At 45.7% G+C, this 24,658-nt stretch overlaps 1 protein-coding gene across 3 annotated transcripts in view; it reads left to right on the top strand.

The window, feature by feature from the left end:
* The first annotated feature begins 246 nt into the window (after positions 1 to 246).
* Positions 247 to 24,658, top strand: part of LOC139573953 (nuclear factor of activated T-cells, cytoplasmic 1-like) — a 64,315-nt gene continuing 39,903 nt past the window's right edge. For 2 of the 3 annotated variants that reach the window (XM_071397967.1, XM_071397970.1), the window contains exons 1-5: positions 247 to 791; positions 4,768 to 5,884; positions 7,823 to 7,979; positions 17,929 to 18,131; positions 24,300 to 24,472. In XM_071397967.1, the coding sequence (XP_071254068.1) occupies positions 659 to 791; positions 4,768 to 5,884; positions 7,823 to 7,979; positions 17,929 to 18,131; positions 24,300 to 24,472 (1,783 nt within the window). In that variant the 5' untranslated portion in view covers positions 247 to 658. Of the gene's footprint in view, positions 792 to 2,508; positions 3,016 to 4,767; positions 5,885 to 7,822; positions 7,980 to 17,928; positions 18,132 to 24,299; positions 24,473 to 24,658 lie in introns of those variants that run through there. The other variant, XM_071397969.1, reaches the window with a different exon arrangement.

The raw sequence follows: 24,658 nt of genomic DNA on the forward strand, positions 1-24,658 counted from the left end.
CCCGAACTAGGCTATCTGCATTCAAAACTGCCCAAAGTGACCTGAAAGGTGAGCAATGAAAGACCCAAATAAATAGTCGAGGATTTTCAAAACACCTCCCGACTCCCTCCCACGTATACAACAATGGAATCTCTTTGGCGCACTCGACCAAGCATCGTCAGTCCTCCAGAAAGGAGCTTGTAGGCAGCGATAACGTCATTCCTAGAGGGGCGGCGCGCTGAACAGGAGGTGTTTTCCAGCTTTAAAAGGGATGGAGCCAGCCCCTTCTGACAAGCCCTGTGTCACAGCTACCGGGAGTCTCTGGAAATCGTAATTAGGCTAAAGCATAACAAAACGACAGCAAAACTCATCTAACCATCAGACCAACCCCGAGTGTGTGAGAAGGGCTGTGAAGATAACCCTTGCGCATACTCTGCTCTCTTTTCCATGTCAGTTTCTCTTGGAGTGCTGTCACGTGGATGAAAGTGTTTGAATTAATATCAAATCAGCATTCGAGTTTACTTTTTTATTGACAAATAATGCGTTTTATTTTTGTTTCGACTACTGCACATTTCTACAGTCTGAACTAGTTTTTTTTCTCTCGCAGTACTCATATGATACTACCTGTGATATTATTGTCAACCATCACAACCACAAAAGTAGACCAATCGCAAGTTGAATGCAGGATATCAGCTGTTTGAGACTCAGCTCCAAATTCAACTTTGGACCAGTCCTCCCAGCGGCTTTGGGAAAGGAACGAGGATTGCAGTTTCTCAACTCTCTCGCTACCGAGATGAAGTCTGCAGAAGAAGGTAACCGGTTTCACTGTTAATTTTCCGTTAATTTTGACGTGGCAATGTTCAAATGTTATTATCTGACTGGAGTGCTTGTGTCATGTTTACTTTAATGATTCTCAAATCGTGAGTTGCTATCAATGAAATCATGCTTATTATTATGACGTTATACACTACAATAGTTGCAACCGTCTGGGAATGTTTCTTCAGCTACCAATAGGTGTCGGTGTTTTCAATACAGGCGTCTCCTAAGCGCACAATTTATGCTGTGCGTATCGCGCTATACCTGACGCGGTGAGGGGGCATCCATATGATAACCAGAGCCCGAAGTGCGCGAGTGACACTTTTATAGCAATGTGTAGGCGACATTTGAGTGCAAGGAACGCTGTTTTTGGTTTTTGTATGTTTTTCCCCAGGCTTCACAATGCCCTTATTATCAATAATCAATCATTCACAGCCCACATTTTGATGTGTTTACTTGACCATGTTGATTGAAAATATTTATGTATGTTTTCATGGTGGTGCTTTTCAACCTTGACAAATCTGCGTCATGCATGCACACATACTTGGACCATCCACCTCACTGACGGTGCTCTATCTGCCTTGACACTTAATTCATGAAGTAGCCTAGACTACGGAAGTATTCCAGTGCTGATGTCATGGACTTTTTGTGGTTTGGGGATTTAATTTGTCTTTGAGGTTTCGAGACGTGGACGGATGGGGGCTGTGTTATTTATTCATTTCAGTCCCTCGTAAGACTCATAATTAATAGCAGGCACATGTGCGTTTGTGTGTGTGTGTGTGTGTGTGTGTGTGTGTGTGTGTGTGTTCGCGTGCACGCTTGGTGTGTGTGTTTCTGTGTGTAGCTTGCTTGGCTGGGGTAAATGCATAACCACTCTGCTTCACCAGTCTGCTGACAACTGCAGTATTGCAGACATACAGTCAAACTCCTTTCCCTGTGACCCTGTATGGTAGCATGTACCATCATGCCCACACACACACGCAACCCCTCTCTCTACGGTGACTTAGCCACAAGAAAAGGTGCTCGTGATAACTGACTGCAAGCCGCGAAGCCTCTGATTTTCTGAGCCTTCAGATGACTTTATCTGTGACCACCTAGCTCTTCCTGAGGTTCACTCTGTCTGGGCCTAGCAGAACCCCACCATCTGTGTGAATGAAACCAGCTTGTATTTAGAGACATACAGATTGACTTGGTCCCATGTGCAGGGGAAAAGGATTTATGGACGGTAATAACAAAACCAGAGTGAAAACATTTTGGAATATGGTGACGAGAGAGAAAAGCATGCCATGTGAGGCACTTTAAACGGCAAACGTGTATACAGTATTAATAGTGCCATGAATTTGCAGATGTGATTACTTACTGTCATAAAAAAGTCCTGAAAGCAAGTCACCGAAACAGCGTCAGTGATTGTTTTCCTTGGATTTGAGATATCGTCATTCCATAGAGCTCTCACCCCTAATTTGCTATCTGTCACTTTGTTAGTTCAGTGTTCAGCAGACGCAACCTGGAAATGCAAAGCTTGAGATTGGCAGAGATAACACAAATGAGTGAAAGTCCCGATGTGTGTGGGTGGATGTAGCTCATGTGTTAGAAACAGAGTGTGCTGAGGCATAGTGTGCGCCTCACACACACACACGCACGCACGCACGCACGCACGCACGCACGCACGCACGCACGCACGCACGCACGCACGCACGCACGCACGCACGCAGACAGACAGACAGACAGACAGACAGACAGACAGACAGACAGACAGACAGACAGACAGACAGACAGACAGACAGACACACACACACACACACACACACACACACACACACACACACACACACACACACACACACACACACACACACACACACACACACAGAGAGAGAAGAGGGAAAAACAACTTGCAGTCAGCCCTGTAGTCAGTAGGTGTGTACCACCCCTCCTCTAAGTCACATTAGGTGGAGTGAGAAAGAGATCGGCATCCTCGGCACAAGTGGAGGGTCTGTCAGGAACGAGCAAAAGAAAAGAACAGCATCTCTAAAGAGAAACAGAGAAGACAAGACAGACAGACAGAGATTGACTAAAGTTGGAGCTGAGGTGTTGGAGGCTGTTCTCATCACCCTTAAGCTGAGGCAAAGATGAGCTCCCGTCGTGAAGAACCAGAGTTTGACTTCAACTTTTTGTTTGAGTACAGCCAAAGGGGAGAGTGTGGCCACAGGCCTGACAGAGGTGGGTGGTGACGGATCTCTGGATAGGGGTTGATGTGTGTTCCTGAACTTGTGGTAGCTCAAACTGTTTGGGTGATTTATTTTTGCTCTGTGTGTATGTTTTACATTATGCAGTTGAGCCTCGTGTGATTAGTTTCATCTGTTTGTCAGAGCTGACTTATTCCTGTGCTTTTTTTCATGTTTTTGGTGTGTAATTAATAATACATAGGCTACTTAGACTATAATAAGTATAGGACAATAAATGTTTTGTTGTCCTATCTTGCGTAGCAGAATAATTGACATAGTGGCATTTAGACTTGTAATTTATTATGATTACAGATATTAGAAGATCTAATAATGTAGTTATGTTTGCTTCCCTTATTATTGCAAGCTTTGTTAGTGCCCTTTGGCCCTTTTGCTAAGAACATTTGACATTTGCATACCCTTCCTCTGCTTTCTCCACCATAATGTGCTTTAATGTACGTTTGTGCGCCTATAACGTTTCATACCACTGTTAATTGCCTCATTGAGCAAAAAAAATTAAATAATAACTACTAAATACAATTAGAATTTGACCTGCCACTGTTTCTGGAAATAGTCTGTCGTGAACTAATTTTAGACAGTCTACCCACGTATTCTGTGGTGCATGACAGGTTCATCATTTCATGTGATGTGCTGTTTGCGTAGAGTTGTGGTTAACAAATATAGCACACAAGCTGGAAGGGGATTGCCCTACTCTAGTACACTGCACAACATTTGGTTGGTGTTCATTTGAGATTGTAAAATGACCCTTATCAGACAGAAATCATTATATTGTAGCAATTGTGTGAATTGTTAAAGTAAACGTTTTTTCGTGTGTGCGTGTGCGTGTGTGTGTGTGTGTGGCAGGTAATGTGTGTATGTACTGTATGTCTTTGTGTTTATGTGTGCAGTATACGTGTGTGTGTGTGTGTGTGTGTGTGTGTGTGTGTGTGTGTGTGTGTGTGTGTGTGTGTGTGTGTGTGTGTGTGTGTGTGTGTGTGTGTGTGTGTGTGTGTGTGTGTGTGTGTGTGTGTGTGTGTGTGTGTGTGAGAATGTGTGTCCAACCATTTGTGTCTGAGCATGTATTCTGTATGTGTGTGATGCCTCAGCAGCTGTAAACTTAATCACGAGCTCAGAGCAAAGCATAGTGCTGTTAGCGTTCAACATGGGCGAGCCCTAATTCACTCAGCGAGTGAAGCGATCAATCAAATAAGGTATCCATCACTGCTTTGCTGGAGGAGGTCCTATAGTCCAGAGAGCACACCGTGGATCTCTGCACAGCTCCAGACGCATTGTTAACAATCTGCTGATATCTCACACATTTCATTGGACCTTGATCGGGTCAATAGACGTCGGGTTTAAGGGATAATTTTGGGATTTTGGCAATGCAGCCCATTATCTACTCCCCCAAAGTCAGATGAACTCGTGGATACCATGTTTATGTCTCTGTGTCCAGTATGCGCTAATGCTAACTAGCATTAGCGCAATGACTGGACGTCTGTGGGTATCTGCTAGCCTGCTATGTTTTATAACCTGTAGTATAGCTTTTATCAAGGCGTTATGAATACATAGGTGACCTAAAGTAAATTGTTACCAACACGTCATGAAAAACACTGTTTGTGAAGTCTTGGATTTAGAAGTGAGAAAAGGTGCATTTTTGTAGCATCAACTTTGTAAAGCATCAACTTTGTAAAAAAAAATGTTTCTATGGTGGCCTATATTTACAGTGCCCTTGTGTGTTTGTATTTTCCAGATGCATATAGCTACACTCCAAACGTCAGCCTGTCCCTGCCACTGGGCATGGGAAATCCCTGTCTGGCCACCCAGTACCACACACTGCAGTCCAGCCCCATTATCTCCGTGTCCTCCTGCCACCAGACAGGCTACGGTCTCCACGATCACAACAACCAAAACCCAGCCCAGGGCTACTACATGTCCCACGGCCTGAGGCCTAACGGGGCCCCGGCCCTGGAGAGTCCTCGCATCGAGATTACAGCCTACCACCAGTACCCTGAGGAGGAGGTGGAGGAGAGCAGCAGCATGGACCACATCGTCCACCACAAGCGGGGGCTCAACTCCATTGTGACCCTGACGCTGCCAAACGCCGATGGCTACCGCGACCCCAGTTGCCTCAGCCCGGCCAGCAGCTTGTCATCACGTAGCTGCAACTCGGATGCGTCGTCCTACGAGTCTGGCTTTTACAACTATGACAACTCATCCCAGAACTCGCCATGGCAGTCTCCTTGTGTCTCTCCGAAAAGCTCGTCCTCTCTCCTCTCCTGCCCACACGCTCCTCTCGGCCCCCCCTCGACCTCCCCCCGCCACTCGCCATCCACCTCCCCTCTGATCGGGGCCCAAGCCGAAGAGGGCTGGGTGGGACAGGGGCCCTGTGGAAGCTCCAGGCCCAACTCCCCGGCTTGCAGCGGAGGAGGTGGCAGTGTTGGCGTGGGGAAGAGAAAATACAGCTTCAACGGCACGACCTACAGACAGCCAACCTACTCGCCCAACCAGTCGTCCACGCCTTCCCCGCGCGGCTCGCCCAGAGTCAGTGTCACAGACGACAGCTGGCTGGCCAACACCAACCAGTACACCAACTCTGCCATCGTGGCAGCCATCAACGCCCTCACCACCGACGGACTGGTCGACATGGGCGAGGGCGTCCCCGTCAAGGCCCGCAAGACCAACCTAGACCACAGCCCCACCATGAGCCTGAAGACGGAGCCGGGAGGAGAGGAGATGGGCCCTGGGAGCGAGCTCCTCCAGGAGGACCACATCTCCCGCCTGCCTTTCAAGAAGGAGAGCTACTGTGGGGGCTTCCTAGACGTGCCCCAGCACCCCTACTCCTGGTCCAAGCCAAAGCCCTACCTCAGGTAGGTGGAAATAAAATATTGCTGTACTGGGAAGACTTAGGTCAATTAATTGTACTGTATAATCATTAATTATCAACACTTTAAATCAAAGTAATTTTGACGGCGCCAGGGAATTCACTTAGAACATAAGGCAGCATTGTTAAGCGTTATTAGGCCTTGAAAAAGACAATGACGCTCATGGAGCTTATTTCAAAAGATTGATGGACTAACATCCAACCCAAGGTCTACTCCTTTTTCCCACAAAACAGTTCCTCCACTTGCACCGCTATTTTGCCATCCCAGGTTTTGTCTTGTTTTTTTCCAAATATAGACATGTTTATTTATTGCAAGTGCCAAATTGTTTTTGTCTTCATAGACCGCAGAGAAAGGCAGCAGTCGAAACGTAGTCACTGTATCGTGTCCAAGAGGGCTTCTCTTTGAAGATACAAAACATTTCATAAATCATATTTCGCAGGGAGGAGTAGTGTAGCACATGTGCCCTGTTACCATAGAAACCCCCGCACAAACAATACACACGGATAGACACACACACACACACAGACAGACTCCCTTCTTAACAAGGCAACCTTTTCAGTTCACGGCGACCCTTTCTCTGTTTTCTCTTTCCTGCCCTGGCACACTTTCCTGTTGGAAATCAAATGTTTGATTAAGATAATGCAGAGACAGGAAGTGATGGTGACAAGCTTGCTCAAGGAAACAGTTGGTGGGGTAATCACACAACCGGCTTCCCTGTGCTGTCATGTGCCCCCTCTTCTCTTTGGCCACTAAACATGATGTAATGTTCGGCCAGAACAGATAAAGCCTGAGAGGGGGGAAATCAGTTAGTTTTGGGTCAACAAACACCCTGAAAGTTCCAAGAGGATGCCGGAGATTGCTTTTCATGGCCAGCCTTAAGGTCAGGGGTTTTATGCTTCACAGGCATCCGGCGCAGTGAAATATTGTCTCGCAAATGTTTGTTTTGGTTCAATATCTCTGCAGTCTTCACATGGGAAGATAGGCTAATTCCCTGGCGGCATCTGAACAATGATGTTATGAGTGGCCAGCTGTGACACTTTCTGAGATACCATGGTCTTTCGGTTTGTCAGACAGTTGTCTGGTTACTTCGTGAGTTGTTTGTTTAAAAACTAAACTACTGCGTGGGATTCAATGATTTTTGGTGATAGCTCTACTTCTATTAATGATACCACCAATGCACCTAGGTTATCTATGTTAAGCCTTTAGGCATGTTGTATCATTGTGCTGCTGAAATGACTATGCCCCCTCCACACACTTAGGGAAAAATGTGCTATCTGAAACCTGAAAGGGGTCTTTGGCTGTCCCCATAGGAGAACCCTTTGTTGGAACATGGAACCCAAAATGGTTCTACCTGGAACCAAAAAGGGTTCTCCTTATGGGGACAGCTGAAGAACCCTTTTGGAACCCTTTTTTTCTAAGAGTCCACTTATCGACACCTGTCACAGCAATATAAAAAAAAACACACAGAAGACTAACCAGACCTCATGCTTCTTTCATTTAGTTTCATTTAGTTTTCATCAAAAGAGCCGTTATTGCCCAGGCTTTAGGAATTACGTACGTCAGGCTAGGACTTCAATTGATTAGATTAGAGCCAATGATGAAATGGAAAGGATCAGGACATTATTTAACAAGGGAAACAGAGATCTGTATTTAAGTGAAATGGATCCGTCGTTGTGCATGCGTGCGTGCTTGTAGGTAGCCTGGTGGTCCTGTCTGTTTGTGTTTTATCCAACTCCTTTCTGGTTTCGTTCATTGTCATGCCATGCATATGTGTCCATGTATCGCATGATGTCTACAGAAGAGTTGGCTATGGCTTGTACAGCTGGGACCAAGCTATGCTGTAGATTCTGATTTATATTATTATATTATAAATACTATCTATATGTTCCACACAATACCAAGCACGGTCCCTCTTCCTCACAGCTCCCTGCCCGCCCTGGATTGGCAGCTGCCGTCTTGCTCTGGCCCGTACAGTCTGCAGATCGAGATGCAGCCCAAGTCCCACCACCGTGCCCACTACGAGACAGAGGGCAGCCGCGGGGCAGTCAAAGCTCCGTCCGGAGGTCATCCAGTCGTACAGGTACCCTTCTCAATAATATGTGTGTGTGTGTGTGTGTGTGTGTGTGTGTGTGTGTGTGTGTGTGTGTGTGTGTGTGTGTGTGTGTGTGTGTGTGTGTGTGTGTGTGCGTGCGTGCGTGCGTGCGTGCGTGCGTGCGTGCGTGCGTGCGTGCGTGCGTGCGTGCGTGCGTGCGTGCGTGCGTGCGTGCGTGCGTGCGTGCGTGCGTGCGTGCGTGTGTGCACCGGTGCACCGGTGCGTGCATACACGCGTACGCGTGTTCTCTATTATTAATGTCCCTTGAAGCCAGGAGTCAACCTACTGCAGTAAGAGGTCACTGTGGCTAGCAGTTGCACATATTGACACAATTAGCATGGAGCAGGACCATCACCTCTCGTTATTGTGCTTGGCAATGCTTCTAGAGCTCACGTCACTCTCACCACAGCGGCCCAACACAGAGCTCCTTTCTCTCTAAGGCCGTCACGCTGATTTACTCAAGGTGGGGACCCTGGTAAGCTGCTAAGTGTGTAAGGGGGGGGGGGATTTGTGTGTGTGTCATTATATATGTACTGTGAATAAATATAACAACACATAGCTTATATATAAATACATAGCAAATACAGTATAGCGTAGCACATTGCCTATTAGAAGGGCTGAGCAAACCGTCTTCTCTTGGTCCAGCTTGATGGTTCCTACATCTCTCCAAAACACTCAACATGTGTTGTTAGCACTGCAGCCCGTTTTCCAAATAGATCTTTTCAACAACTTAACGTGCTGAGTTTCAAGTCTGACAACAGCTGTTGCGCCCAACAAGGTGTTGTAGACATAGCCTGTCAAGTTTCAGCTTCTCTCTCTAAATGAAAGTAATTACACCCCTTCATTCAAACCCTTTGTATAACGACATAAAAGTGCACTGTTGACATTGTACTCTGTTGCACTGAGAGACTTTGACCAACGTTCAGTGTTTTGGCAGGTGAAACTGAACTTGATTTAGTTTAGTTTATACCACTTTGTGACTCGGGCTGTATGTCAGGCTGGGGTCTAAGGAGTGAGTCAGGAGTAGGGAATTAGCATCCTGTGTGTGTATGTGTGGGAAGCTTTTCCCAGGTGGGTGATGGTATTGATGAGTTACTGTCTTACTACACGGATACTTCAGTGAAGTGAAAAGAAACTCACACTAAAGCCTGCATAAACCCTGATGAATGTCTATTGAGAGCATCAAGCATCGAGGCCCTTTTTGTTTCGAGGCCCGTTTTTGATTCCCCAGAACCTATCTCCTCGCCTCCTTCTCAGCTGTATTGGAGAGGGTCCAAGATCCCTCCCCTCGGATCTTCTACTCCAATACCTTTTGTGAAGGAGGGAAGGAGAGAGGATGTGAGGAATCGAGGAAAGATTCATTGAAAGAGCCGATATCACTTGGGTGCTGGAGTCCATTTTTTATTCAGTATAGAGTACTCGATTGGAAATGTGTTTTATTAAAGAGGTATTAACAACTGTAATATTGCAATGGTTCAGATGAACATAATGACAGCTGCTCTAGGGACACACATAGTCTCACCCACTCACATTGTTTTTTACTTTTGCTTTTATGGAACAATGATTCAACACCTCTAATATTACATTTGGAGTGAATTAGAATCTCTGGGGAATTTCATAAGAATCAAGCCTCTGACTGGAAGTTTGTTGGCAGAGAACGATTAATGCAGAAGGTCAGGTAAATGCTTGATACACACACACACAACGTTAGCAAAATGAAGACAGGATTTCATCATATCTCTTCCCCGTGTGTAGGATGTGGGTGCACATATCTCTTTCTTTCTCTCTCTCTCTCTCTCTCTCTTTCTTCACTCATCCTGTGCAGTCCCCAGGGAGGCTGGATAGGGGTGATAGGGCATGTTGTAGTCCCTGGGGTGCCCTGCTGTTATGAGAAATGAGTGGCAGGCGATCGGTGGGTGGTGCAATCATGGAGAATGGGTGAGTGTTTAGTGATGTGGGAGGGAGGGAGGGAGGACAGGGAGAGAGGGAGATGGAGGGAGAGAGAGCACATGCAGAGAGAGATGTGATGAGGGCAGACGGAGAGAGGGAGGCGGTGGAAGGGTGTAGGGAGGCGTAGGGAGCGGCGCAGAGGAAAGAGGGAGAGAGGGAGGGCACAGGGAGTCACCAGGCAGGCAGGCAGCTGGGTCTCGGCTGTGTTACCCCCAGAGAGACTCTGCTTCCTGCTGATTAGGGCCCGGGTGGCCCTGGGGTTGGGTGGAGGGAGAGGAGGAGGGGTATTGTGAGGTGAGACTAGTCCCAGAGCCCATCCGATGCCTCCTCCCCCACCACCATCCTGGCCCAGTGGGCCTCCGCATCACTGCCGATGTTGCTTCTCGTGAGCCACTCATTCCTCAAACCTCTCTCCCACACCGACCTTCCCAATGCTGGCTAAACCTGCACAAACACTGGGGTTTTGGCTCAGGGTTGGACAGGCACAACATCTATGGGTGATTGTGACATATCCCATTGCTGTGCACAACAGTTTAAAATAACTTGTTGAACAACATGATGAGACACCGTGTCTCTAACCTATCAGTTAATGAAGCGTTGCAGTACACGCTATGACCCCAAGAGCACTGACTGACAAACACCTGATTGAAAAACATTTACTCAAAACAATGATTGCTACCTTTACAGTGCCATTATTTCTGTCTTCGTGACCGCTCAATTTGCTATCACGGAAGTCCTCCTCTTGCTCCTACTTAATGAACGGAGGTGTTTTTCTAATCCCGGCTGCCAAACACACAGGCTCCCCTTTGTTTAGGAAACGTCCCTTTGTAACAGTGACATCATGCTCAGCTCCTAGCTCCGTCTCCTCCACCATACCGCTCTCCACCAGCCCCTCTTGCAGGATGAAGACGTAAATCTGGGGAGGCCCCGAGCTGCAGCCCGCTGCCGCAGCCGCACACTCGTGGTAACCTCCAGATTATGGGGTACACTGACTGCACTCTGCTGTCCGTATCCTCTCACCCCCACCGGTTTGCTTTCTGGCTCCTCGATCAAAAATTCCATCATTTGTTTTTGGAGATCGCTACAGTGCAGACCTCCTCCCACAGGCCTCTCAGCCCCTTCTCACGATGATGTACCACGTCCTGACCCCCGCGGCCACTTTTCCACTTTACTTACTGGCTGCAGACCACAGCGCCCATTAACGGGATGGAGGGTCCTCTGCTCTACCCCAACTACCTTCCCAGTTCTCCCCCTTCACCAGGCTCCCCTCCTCTCACCACAGTTATGTCCAACGTCTACAACATGGTTTCCAAAGGCATGCTCAGGAAAAATCCAAACCTGATCTTCTACCTTCCTTTACACCAAAGACCACCACGTCATGATGGATGGGTTTTTCCAAAGAAACCGATATTATGATAGAATTTAATGATTGCCAAAGTGGAATTACATGGAATTATATTTGCATTGAGGGGTAGCGACCTGGGACGTGACCCTCTCGGGGAATTTCATTCAGGTATACATTGAGACAAGAAACCATAGGAAACACGTAGACACGCACAGGGCACGCAGATTTAGACAACACCTGTAGAATATTAGACCCATCACACAGTGTTATAGTAAGTACTACATATGGATAGAGTATATCTAGACTGACATGAAGAACCTTAGCATATGTGCTGCTGGTTGAACATGTGCCGTTTCACCTTGACATCTATGCTGGCTGTGTAATGTCTTCGGCAACAGCTACAGTAAATGTACGTTCGCTGCGAAGACTGTCATTTATTGTGTTTTAAATCTGGTGCCGCCTCTTGTTTAAAACATGAAAGATGCCTTTTGTTCTTCCGTGCAGACTCCCGGATTGTGTTCATTGACGAACGCCATAGTGAAACGTTTCGCAACAGATATGAAAATGAGCATTTCTTATTGGACAAGTTCGGATAGTACCTCCCTGTTTCATTTCATTTCGAGAGCGTTTTTCTTTTTTTTCCGGTTTGTCCCTACTGAACAGGACCATGTACTGCTCTACAAGAGGCAGTCATGGCTGTTCGTCTGTGCCCCGAGGAGCAGTTAGGCTGTGTTTTAGGCCTCCGAGGGGCTTCCCTTACTCACAGCCTTGGTATATTGGGCAACCACTAATTACCATTGAACAGCAACTGGAAAGAATTGGACTAAATGACTGCATTTTCACTGGTTTGAGGTGAGGACCAGAAGCCGCCAGAGTTATGATGCAAAACACTGGTTGCCAGCCTTTATATCAGGGGTAGACTGAAATCATCTACACATCACTATGCCCAAATGTAATACCGTGTACCTGGGCTAAAACGTAATGCCTAGACATTTTGGTAACAAGTCGTTCTTTTATTTGGAATCTGGACTTTGCTGGTCTAGACATGGGCCAGGACTTGAAACGGTGCCCTTGATTACATAACATTGGGAAATACACTTAAATACACACTTTGAGGAATATAGCCACTTTGTCGCTTGTATAAAGAAGTGCCATTTGGAACTAGGGAAACCCAATACATTAACAATTCACATGTTGATCTATGCATACTGTATGACTATGAGGCACTGGAGAAAGAGGAGGAGAAAGGGGATAATGAAGACAGTATGGAGGGAGAGAGACAAGTTGGATGAGTGTTTGAATTGGGTACAGCGAAGTCTCGCCGTGTGACTGTCAGCACTTGAGAGAGGGAGCGTGAAAATGGGGAAAACCTGAGCTGCCCTCCCTCCTCTCCCTTCTCCCCTGCTTCCAGTCTTCTCTCCCCTCCGCTGCATGCGCCACGTGGACTACGAGTCATGACATTTCTCCAGGCGGTGATGAAATCTCTGGGAGCTGGAAAGAGTCAGAGGGAAAGAGAGTGTTCCTGTGCAGGCCCATATTCACACTCTCCCTACAGGCCAGACTGTGCTGCTACTCACCAGCAAGTCACTTCCTTAAACAAACATGTGCACATCTTTTCTCTGCTATTTTTCAACCAGGTCTGTCTCTAGATCTTGAGCATAACACTTACAAGTGTGAAGTCGAGTTTTCATGTAAACAGTAAGTAAACCAAGGTAATAAAGCAACAGCTACAAAAAAAGAATAAAAAACAACTTCATTAAGCTATCACTGACAAGGACACATGATTCTCATTAAGAGGACATAGCAAACATGGTTTGAAAGCCCATAGGAAAAACCTCTTCAGAGCACCACCATCTCAGGGCTGAATTTTAGCAGCCGTGATGATGGATCTGTAATGGTTCATGTGAAATGAATGGTGGAAAAGGACAGGGTGAGCTCTGGTTCTGAGCTCACCACCCTCAGAGTTACACATCATCAAAACCCAGTCTGACCTAGACAACCCAGCTGTGTACAACAATTAATGCTTCAGCGGACATGTACAAACTGTTTAATTTGAGATTTCGGTCTATCCTGCATGGCACGTGTTGGAAGAGGAGATGCTGTCTAACTTGCCAGTAGATGGTGGTTAGAGGTGTAAATTAATTTGGCACATGAAGTGGCAGAAGCTGGTGTAGTGTGACCAAAATTTGGTTTAGAAGATCTCAAAGATAAATATACGTAGCCCAGCTTGACTACATCCATAGCTTAGCTAAACTCATCTGGTCAAGATTAGGCTTTGTATCAAGACTCATAGATGGCTAGAGACACAAATATGAATTAGGATTCAAAGGTGTGCGAAGCCTCTCTCGTTGAACCACACTTAAACTTTACGACGGTTCCTCAACTTTGTCTTTTCTTATTGCCCTTGTGAGGATTTAAAATGAAGAAGTACATTTTGCGCTCAGCTTGTGGTTGGCGTGTGTGGACAAGGGAACGTCACTGGAGCAGAGAGGGAAAGAGGTAGAGGGGATATGGGAGAGGAGGGCTGAGGGCTGAGGGAGCACATATGGTAAATTTATTGAGGGAGGTCGCCCAGGGGGGACCCTACCACGTTCCTTTGCTGTTGGGAAGACCAGCATCACTGAGGGTTGCTTGAACTCATTAATCACTTCCCGACCCCACCGGAGGACGCCACGTCATCGTGCGCTACCGCAGCATTGCCGAGTGAAGGGATAAAGTGAAGGGATAAAGACTACCCCCAACACACACACTTCACCTCTTGTGGTTTATCCATATGCAGACATGTGAAGGCTGAGGCTAAGGTAATGGTTGGAGGTCACAAAGAAATTCAATAGCAAAGTCTACCGAGGAGCAAAGCTCAAAAGGGACAGAGGACACAGGCTTAGCAGAGTGGCAGCCTGCCTTTTATTAAATCATAAAGAAATTATGCCATTTTTAACAGACCGTTTTGCGTTTTCAAATTGGTACCTCATGCCCGGTTCCATCGGTTCCGTTGTAGCATGATGGTACGACTTTTTCCTTCCTTCTCAGTCGACTTGTCTATGCGTAAGTAACTGGTAGCATGTGGCGGCTAAGCGTAATTACCACTGGTGACACCGTAAGTAAAATATAACAAGGCGAGCAGAGAGAGAGGGGTCTGCTGGTGAGATCACTGCATGGATGAAGTGCTCTCTGGAGACACAGAGACTTCAAGAAGCGCCTGACCCCAGCGTAACTCACTGATGACTAGCATGTGTGACTAGCACACAGCTCAGGACAGCTGCTGGAGACACTGTGTGGAGCTGTGAAGACGAAAAAAGGGAAAGTGAAGGAGGAAAGGAGAGTATAGCCTGCTTAACTAGTTCCCTTGATATCTGAATCAAACAAGGGATGATATCAAGTCGAGAAGTAGAAAACCAGATCGTTTTGTAGTGATTGCTGCTGGTTTGTCCATTATTGAGACCCTTGGATAGCATACATCTAGTACTGTGCTATACTGTACTGTACTGTGTTGAGAATCACCAACAGAGAACTACTGCATTAGCAGGCGTGAGCATAACTCAATATGTTGCACCAGCCAAATTATGCCTTCAGTTTGTAGATCACCTCACCTCACTTGTTTTCACAGTCACCTGGCAAGTTTATCGTCAGTTTGTCTCACCAGAGCAAAATGAGCTCAGTCTTTCTCCACTGCCTTCATAGATGCGTGCTGATTGTGTCTTCGGTTGGTCATTCCCCTTTGTGTTTGGCAGAAGTGGGGTCCTAATTATTGGTTGTTACCAAGTGTCCACATGGCCAACAAGGCAGACGAATTACTGTAGACACAAGATTCCAATGACGTATTTCTCTACCTTTACTTACTCCCCAATCCCTGACCCCTCGCAAAGGTAATTATAAATCCATTAATCAGATGATGTCATAGGTTACATGTGGTCTGTGTTTTGTTCTATGACTCAATCCGTTAAATAAACACGGAGTCGCTTATTCCGTTTGACTCGCTGTTTTCACTCGGACACAGCAGCGCTGAACTTCCATAAGACTGAACTTTAAGAAGGGGATTTTGAAATTATACACGTTTATTGGGGAGATAATTGAGCAATTTGTGGGATTTTTTCAGATGGACGTTGTTTGGTTAGACCTGTCTAGTGGAAGTGATTTTTTGTGACGGTCTCTGATGTGGTCAAGGACCTAGCTATGTGAAGCCATGGAGGTCTGTCCATCGTTACCCAGTGCGAGATTTGCCTGTTGACTGTTCGGAACGGATCCCCAATTTTTGGAGAGTTTCTAGGTTTGGAGATTCTTCCAAGTCCACATTAAATGCACATTCGCACGTACACACACACACACACACACACACACACACACACACACACACACACACACACACACACACACACACACACACACACACACACACACACACACACACACACACACACACACACACACACACACACACACACACTTGAACAAACGTTGCCTGGGAGCTGGGAGGTCTAGAAATTTGGTTGCACCAGAAGTGGTCCATTGGGTTAGCAAATGGGCCTGGGTCAGGATTCTTACCCCAAAATATCTGGTAACATTCACCACATTGAGGAATGTGCACCTCTGCCAATTTCTCCTGTGGTTTAAGTATTTTTCCCCCTCTCCAAATGGGTTTCAACCATCCCCCATGCTTCTTTCTGCAGACAGTGTTGTTGTAGATGGTTGCAGTTGGTCTAGATCAGGGCTCTCCAACCCTGTTCCTGGAGAGATACCCTCCGCTAGGTTTTCAACCCTCCAACCCCAGTTGTAACTAACTTGATTTAGCTTATCAACCAGCTAAGTATTAGAACTAGATGCGCTGGAATAGGGTTGGAGTGAAAACCTACAGGATGGTAGCTCTCCAGGAACAGGGTTGTAGAGCTCTGTTCTAGATGGTTGTCCTGGTTGGTCTATGGTTGTTTTAGATGATTCTAGTTGTTCCGAGGTTGACTAAATGTTCAATGAACTGACAGGCATCGCCTTCTCACCTATCTCTTGTTTGGCTATTGGGGCCATTGGAGATCACACTGAGCAACGCTGTCTACCAACTCTATTGTACTATCTAGAAGATGTAGTAACCATCCCTGTTTTATTGGTGTACTTGCTTTTATTGGGGAATCAGTAGCAGCTGAAGGTGGTCCGTGAGAGGAAGAGGGGAAGTGTAAAACTGTTTGAAGTGGTGGTTCCGATACAGGAGCCTCTTTCATCTCTGTGTGACACCGGTTCCGCTTCAGAGCTTCATAGGCCTTAGTGAAAATCATAATGCAGGTTCATAAATGCCCAGAGGCCAAGGGGTTGTATGCTGTCAGCATGCTAGGCACGAGTATGTGAATGTTTTTAAAGGGAGTTCGCTACTTGTAGAGATTAAGCTAGCCTTGAAAGTCAAGCTATCCGAGTAAATGTGGATCGAGTTTTCTGCTGTATTTTGCAACCAAAAGTAAATAGCTTGAGCTCATAGGAGCCTGCTTCTGTAGTGTGAGGCAGCTTAATATGACAGGACACTAGTCTATCGCAGGGCCTTACCCACAATCCACCTCCTGAGTGCCAAGCAGAGACGCATTGGGACCCATTTTTACAGTCTTTGGTATGACTCGGCCAGGGATCGAACTCCCACATTCCAATCTCAGGGCGCACTATAACCACAAGGCCACTAAGTTTATGAATTCCTGGGACCAAACGCAGAAGAATGTAGTCAACAATGTAGAACAAACAGACGACCTAAGAAATATGAACAAATCGATAAAGAGTCATGACATTTTGTTTCAACTGAGTGTGCGTGACTTTTGACCAGAATTGATATTTTCTCATAAACATTAGTATTTTGATATTGTGTGTACTAGACATTTATTGAACACATGTGTGGAGCTACTAATCATCTAGGATTTATTGTTCTTGAGATATTGCTGATCACATTAAAACGCTATTCTATAAAGGATTGCATTTAAAATACTTAATACGTATGGTGCACCAGCAGAAATATTCAACATAGATTGCCAAAATACTGTTTATGATTACCCCTTATGAATTCAACTCCATTTCTGACATGGAAATTCATGTTTACTAACGTTAGTCCATTGCTGAGGGGATCAAATCCTCATAAACATTGTGCATTATGCTCAGACGCAGACTTTTAAATTATCATCTTGGTTTTCTATTTGGTCTTCAAAATGGTCACTTTCCATTGAGTCACTGTCGACTGCTATCCTCTCCTTGGGCACTTTTTTTTATGGCGCCTGTGAGGTTTTAATGAACAGTGAAGTGATGGGAAGCCAACCTCTCCATCAGCACTTGTGTCTGGCTGCCCAGAAGATCTCTACCCCAGACAGACTACCTCCAAAATATCAAAACCCTCTTTAACCCTTCCCTAAAGGGATGTACATTAACAAACCGCTCCCAAATTCAAAAAACAGAAGACACCAAGAATCTGGAAACGGGTCTCCGACTCAACCGAAAAACAAATCCGACCAAAGGGCCTATTTTCTGAAACCTCCCCCCTAAAAACCTTTCATTAAAGGGCTTCTTAACTATCAGTAGCTGATGTGATGTTCAATCTCTATTTCCCCAAAATGACGGGTTGTTTATGAGGTGCTTTAAAACCTGACATTGGGTCTCACCTGGATCTCTTTGTTCTCCCGCCAGCTCTACGGTTACATGGAGAGCGAGCCCCTAACCCTGCAGCTGTTCATCGGGACCGCAGACGACCGCCTCCTGCGACCGCACGCCTTCTACCAGGTCCACCGCATCACAGGCAAGACTGTCTCTACCGCCAGCCACGAGGCCCTGCAGTCCAACACCAAGGTGCTGGAGATCCCTCTGCTGCCCGAGAACAACATGAGAGCCATGTGAGTGCTTGTCCTTTCACTCTCCTGTCTCTCGCTCTTAACACTAGAAAAGCTAGGCCTCGAAGGACCCCACTTTGAAGCAACGAGCGAGCATTTTGACTGCAATATTCTAACAGTGTAATAAATGCATTTTATATTTAATTATAATTTGGTTGTGTTTATGAAGGTCTTGGATAACATTAAAACACAATAGCATTTTCATTTGTTTATATTACTGTAGGCCAGGGATACTCAACTAGATTTAGCCACAGGCAGATATTTCCTTGAGCGGATGATCAGGGGACAGGTACATAATTACAAATGATATGTAGACTGCAAATTGACCGCAAGAAGCCCAAACAGATATAATATTTGACATAAACAGAATAATTTCAAACCTTGCTTACATTTCTATACGATCATGTGTCTTTCTATTGTGTGTGGGAACACTTGGGAACAGATTTCCAAAATTAAAATAACTTGGAGCTGATTATCTGATATTTTATTATACACAATTATTTTTTTTACTTTGTTTTTTTTTGCTCGCAAAACTTGGGTGGGGGCAAATAAAATCACCTGCGGGCTGCCTGTTGGGTAACCCTGCAGTAAGCTATCTGCTGCTGCACACTCACATGTGGAGCGCATGAAACAGAGGTTATTCTTCGAAAGATTTATATTTTGAGCGTATCTCTTCAATTTTGAGAGTTATTTGACAAACGTGTTTTGGAAACCTCAGAATCTGCTCTTTCTGATATTATATTGAATTCAAAACGTCTTCCTTGCAAAAAATAAGGCATGTCCTCTTAAAACTGCTTATAACACAAATTCTGTTTGTGACAACGAAATTTTAACAAAATTCTAACAACGGACTTATTTAGGAGGGGGGCATGACTAACAATGGCAGAGATATTTCTATTTTAAATAAATATGCAGTCAAAAGGACTGCCTCTGCGCTTCTAGTGTTAAAAATGGTACCATTGCAGTGTTTGCAATGATCACCAACAGTGTGTGTTGGAATTCAGGAAGAAAGACAACCAAAGCATGCCTAATACAGTGCAGCACATAATGTAGAGTCTAAAAGGAATAATGCCCATGAAATCCAATAGGCCCTATTTCTGTTGGTTTTCTCCCAATTGCACCCAATCTGCCGTGTGCATAAAAATATACAATTCCTGAAATCACTATATCCGTATGTGCAGTTTTAAACCACTCTCCAACTCCGGATCTCCAGCAGGTCAGAAGGTTGTGCTCCGCAGGGTGCCCAGGCAGCAGCTCCTGCCCTGGGGCTCTGTTCACGCCACAATTGGTCTGCTGTCCCGAGGCCCAGGACTTTCTCTGATGGAGAAGGCAGCTAAATCTCCACTCAACCCCGGTTATATAAGCTCCATCACCACCTACTGAACTGTAGCTTTATTCTCCTCTGTGTTTCATTGGTATAATGTACTTTTTAGAAGACCTGATGTAGATTGAATGGGTTTATATTAAGTTCAAGCGTATTTTAATATTTGTTTGGATATTGTTGGAGGTTACAAAGATATTTGGCAAGCACCATGAGATATCAGATCTCTTTGACTAGAAAAGGAACTTTGTTGGTTTAACGTGGTTGAACCTAACATGCATACACCTTTTGATTTCCAACAATGCTATGCTGACCTTTTATAATGTATCAAATCCAGACAGGGTATACTTTGTTGAACTTCAGCCATTACACTTTACAGGGCACCATGGATAAATCTTATATTCGAGAAAACTATTCAGATGACGTCAGGTTTTCCCTTTTGTCGTCACCGTATAAACTGGAGGGAGAGAGCAGTGAAAGGATATAGTAGAACTGAGCCTCAGGGTTGGGGTAGAACAGTGTAGGCCAGGTTAGTGTCCATTAGGTCACATTACTGAAAACGTTTTAAAGTGTATCGCAGCGGGAGAAGTAAATGAGCATTTCTTGGTCCAGGTAGTCCTTCCATGTTTCAGTCTGTTTTCATCTCTTTGGTGTCTAATGAACACAGCCCATGTTTCCTCTCTCTACCGACTGGCTGGAAGGCCAGGGTCTGTCTGAGGAGGGTTGGTCGCTGACGGAGTCTTTCCATTGAGCTGTTAACAGTCAGCCTGATAACACTCCGGCTAGCCCTTTGCTCTCACGCCAGCTCTCTCTCGCTCACTCACTGTGTGGGACATTACATAGACGGTACTGTAGACAACCGATGTCAGACTCCAGACACATATCAATCTATCTCTTTCTTCCCTATTGTTGCTGATAAAGTTTTATCTGTTGTTTAGTATCCACCCATTGAAATGGATAGTAGCCAGTAGCTTCTGCTTTATTGCACAGCATGTTGTCTCTGAGAATCTAGAAAATTCTGGGCTACTTCTATACTATGATTTCGAATCATGTAACATTCACTGAACAAGTAGAGTTGTTGTTGGGGGAAAAAAAATCCACTCGACTAGTCAAAATGTGTCAGTTCAAATGTAAAATAAACCATCAACATGCAAATAATTTATTTTGTTCGGTAACCCTTTTCTGCCACCTTTCCTGTACAACTGACTAGGTATCCCCCTTTCCCTTTCCCTTTCCACCATTGCAGTCAGTGACTTAGTTCTTTGCTGACACTGTTCCACCACAAGTGTAGGATACATCTTGCAGTGTTTTTATGACCAACAGTTGCCATGCTGCCATACAGAACCACTGCTTTTAACCAGGGCAAGGTGACCGGAAACATGACCGAATACACACAGTGTAGCTATTCTCTCCGCAAGGCTATCAAACAGGCTAAGTCCCAGTACAGAGACAAAATTGAATCGCAATTCAACAGCTCAGACACAAGGGGTATGTGGCAGGGTCTACAGTCTATCACGGATTACAAAAAGAAAAGCAGCCCCGTCGCGGATCAGGATGTCTTGCTCCCAGACAGGCTAAATACCTTTTTTGCCCGCTTTGAGGATAATACAGTGCCACTGACACGGCCCACTACCAAAACCTGCGGGCTCTCCTTCACTGCAGCCGAGGTGAGTAAAACATTTAAACGTGTTAACCCTCGCAAGGCTGCAGGCCCAGACGGCATTCCCAGCCGCGTCCTCAGAGCATGCGCAGACCAGCTGGCTGGTGTGTTTACGGACATATTCAATCAATCCTTAGCCCAGTCTGCTGTTCCCACATGCTTCAAGAGGGCCACCATTGTTCCTGTTCCCAAGAAAGCTAAGGTAACTGAGCTAAACGACTACCGCCCCGTAGCACTCACTTCCGTCATCATGAAGTGCTTTGAGAGACTAGTCAAGGACCATATCACCTCCACCCTACCGGACACCCTAGACCCACTCCAATTTGCTTACCGACCCAATAGGTCCACAGACGACGCAATCGCAACCACACTGCACACTGCCCTAACCCATCTGGACAAGAGGAATACCTATGTGAGAATGCTGTTCATCGACTACAGCTCAGCATTTAACACCATAGTACCCTCCAAACTCGTCATCAAGCTCGAGACCCTGGGCCTCGACCCCGCCCTGTGCAACTGGGTCCTGGACTTCCTGACGGGCCGCCCCCAGGTGGTGAGGGTAGGTAACAACATCTCCACCCCGCTGATCCTCAACACTGGGGCCCCACAAGGGTGCGTTCTGAGCCCTCTCCTGTACTCCCTGTTCACCCACGACTGCGTGGCCATGCACGCCTCCAACTCAATCATCAAGTTTGCGGACGACACTACAGTGGTAGGCTTGATTACCAACAACGACGAGACGGCCTACAGGGAGGAGGTGAGGGCCCTCGGAGTGTGGTGTCAGGAAAATAACCTCACACTCAACGTCAACAAAACAAAGGAGATGATTGTGGACTTCAGGAAACAGCAGAGGGAGCGCCCCCCTATCCACATCGACGGGTCAGTAGTGGAGAAGGTGGAAAGTTTTAAGTTCCTCGGTGTACACATCACGGACAAACTGAATTGGTCCACCCACACAGACAGCGTTGTGAAGAAGGCGCAGCAGCGCCTCTTCAACCTCAGGAGGCTGAAGAAATTCGGCTTGTCACCAAAAGCACTCACAAACTTCTACAGATGCACAATCGAGAGCATCCTGTACGGCAACTGCTCCGCACACAACCGTAAGGCTCTCCAGAGGGTAGTGAGGTCGGCAGAACGCATCACCCGGGGCAAACTACCTGCCCTCCAGGACACCTACACCACCCGATGTCACAGGAAGGCCATAAAGATCATCAAGGACAACAACCACCCAAGCCACTACCTGTTCACCCCGCTATCATCCAGAAGGCGAGGTCAGTACAGGTGCATCCAAGCAGGGACCGAGAGACTGAAAAACAGCTTCTATCTCAAGGCCATCAGACTGTTAAACAGCCACCACTAACATTTAGCGGCCGCTGCCAACAAACTGACTCAGCTCCAGCCACCTTAAAAATGGGAATTGATGGAAATTATGTAAAAATGTACCACCAGCCACTTTAAACAATGCCACCTAATATAATGTTTACATACCCTACATTACACATCTCTTATGTATATGTATATACCGTACTCTATACCATCTACTGCACCTTGCCTATGCCGTCTGTACCATCACTCATTCATATATCTTTATGTACATATTCTTTATCCCTTTACACTTGCGTGTATAAGGTAGTAGTTGCGGAATTGTTAGGTTAGATTACTTGTTGTTATTACTGCATTGTCGGAACTAGAAGCACAAGCATTTCGCTACACTCGCATTAACATCTGCTAACCATGTGTATGTGACTAATAAATTTGATTTGATTTGATTTGATGCTGTCCCTACAGATCTTTACTTTGAGCCGACTTCAACATATCACTGCTACAAGCCGCGACTGGCTGCTCCACACCATAGTTCATGAAGAGAGACACTAATGTTCATTCCAACAGTCGTTTGACAGTCAAATAGAGCACGGCACACTACCTCTAATGTGTTTGTTTTAAAACCATAACTGCATGAATGAACACTTACATCATGCATGAGCCACTAAAGAAACTTGTTGACATTTTTCTTTCAAAAAAAAAAAGAATCTCATTCAGATAGACCAAAATGAAGGGGGAAAATGAATTTGTGTAAAACTTGACATTTAACATGTTCCAGGGATTCCACCCAAAAAGCTACAATGTCAAATAATTTAAATGCCGAGCCATATCCCATATGTATTTCCTGACTTTTTACCAGTAACATTTTGGTTTTAGTTTAATTTCTTGAAAGGCCAGTCTGAAAAGTGATGCCTTTTTCCCCTAAGGAAAATCCTCCCCCCAAAAAAATATATTCAATAAAATAAAATAAATAAAGACAGCATAAATAAAGAATACATCTGCAGCTAAATGTGACATTGGTTATTAAGGTTGAAACCGTAAATGTTTGAAATGTTAAAAGTATGAACAGTGTAGAGGGAGCATGTTTTTTTGAGGAAAGGCAGAGGGTTATAAAGTGGCTGTGAGAATGCAAGCGGCAGCCAATGGGGTTTTCCTCTGGAGGAGACAGTGGAGAGACCAATGGCCTGGGCTGTGTTCATTAGGCACCAAATAGACGATAAACTGAGTGAAACAGTTGCAAATCGTTTTAAAGCGTGTTCTGTTACTTGCCCTAATGAACACTGCCCTGAAGATTGCTCCAGAGAGCTGTATTCTGGGGCACCAGGAACATTAAAAGTCACATCAAAAAAATGGAATGTTGTTCTAAGAAGAACCTAGCTACAGATGGGGAGCGACTCAGTAGTGTTCTGCGGGACTTCCGATATCTGTGACCCGGAACTTTAGACGAGACGTCTCAGAGTAGGAGTGCTGATCTCGGGTCAGTTTTGCCTTTTAGATCATAATTAATCATATTATATGCACTCTTACCTTGGGAGAGGCTTTGTGGATCTGGCCCTAGTCTCTTTGATCAAATAGAGCTCCAGGACTTGTTTCGTGACAGTGAACATATTGTACATCTGCATTACAGATAGTCTCTGTGGTCTAATGATGATGCCCTAATAATAACATGCTGTACTTGTTATGTTTATGTTATATGATGATACAGTATATTCCATCTGTAATGTATGTCTCGATATAGTCTCATGATCATGGCCTATAATCAACTCAGGATTCTTGAGACAAGCTGTAGCGTAGTGCTCCTACAGACAGTGTATTGCTTAGTACCAGTATGCTGATGCTAAAATGGATCCTCTCCCCTGTGCGGCAGCATTGACTGTGCAGGGATTCTGAAGCTGCGGAACTCCGACATCGAGCTGCGCAAGGGCGAGACGGACATCGGGCGCAAAAACACGCGCGTGAGGATGGTGTTCCGTGTGCACATCAACCAGCCCAATGGCAGGACCATCTCCCTACAGGCCTCCTCCAACCCCATTGAGTGCTGTGAGTATACATGCGCACACACACATATACACACACATGGACTCACCATCGCACGCACACACACACACACACATACACCCCCACACACAAACAAACACACACACACACACACACACACACACACACACACACACACACACACACACACACACACACACACACACACACACACACACACACACACAC

The sequence above is a fragment of the Salvelinus alpinus genome, chromosome 4 (assembly GCF_045679555.1).
Source record: "Salvelinus alpinus chromosome 4, SLU_Salpinus.1, whole genome shotgun sequence".
NCBI lineage: Eukaryota > Metazoa > Chordata > Actinopteri > Salmoniformes > Salmonidae > Salvelinus > Salvelinus alpinus.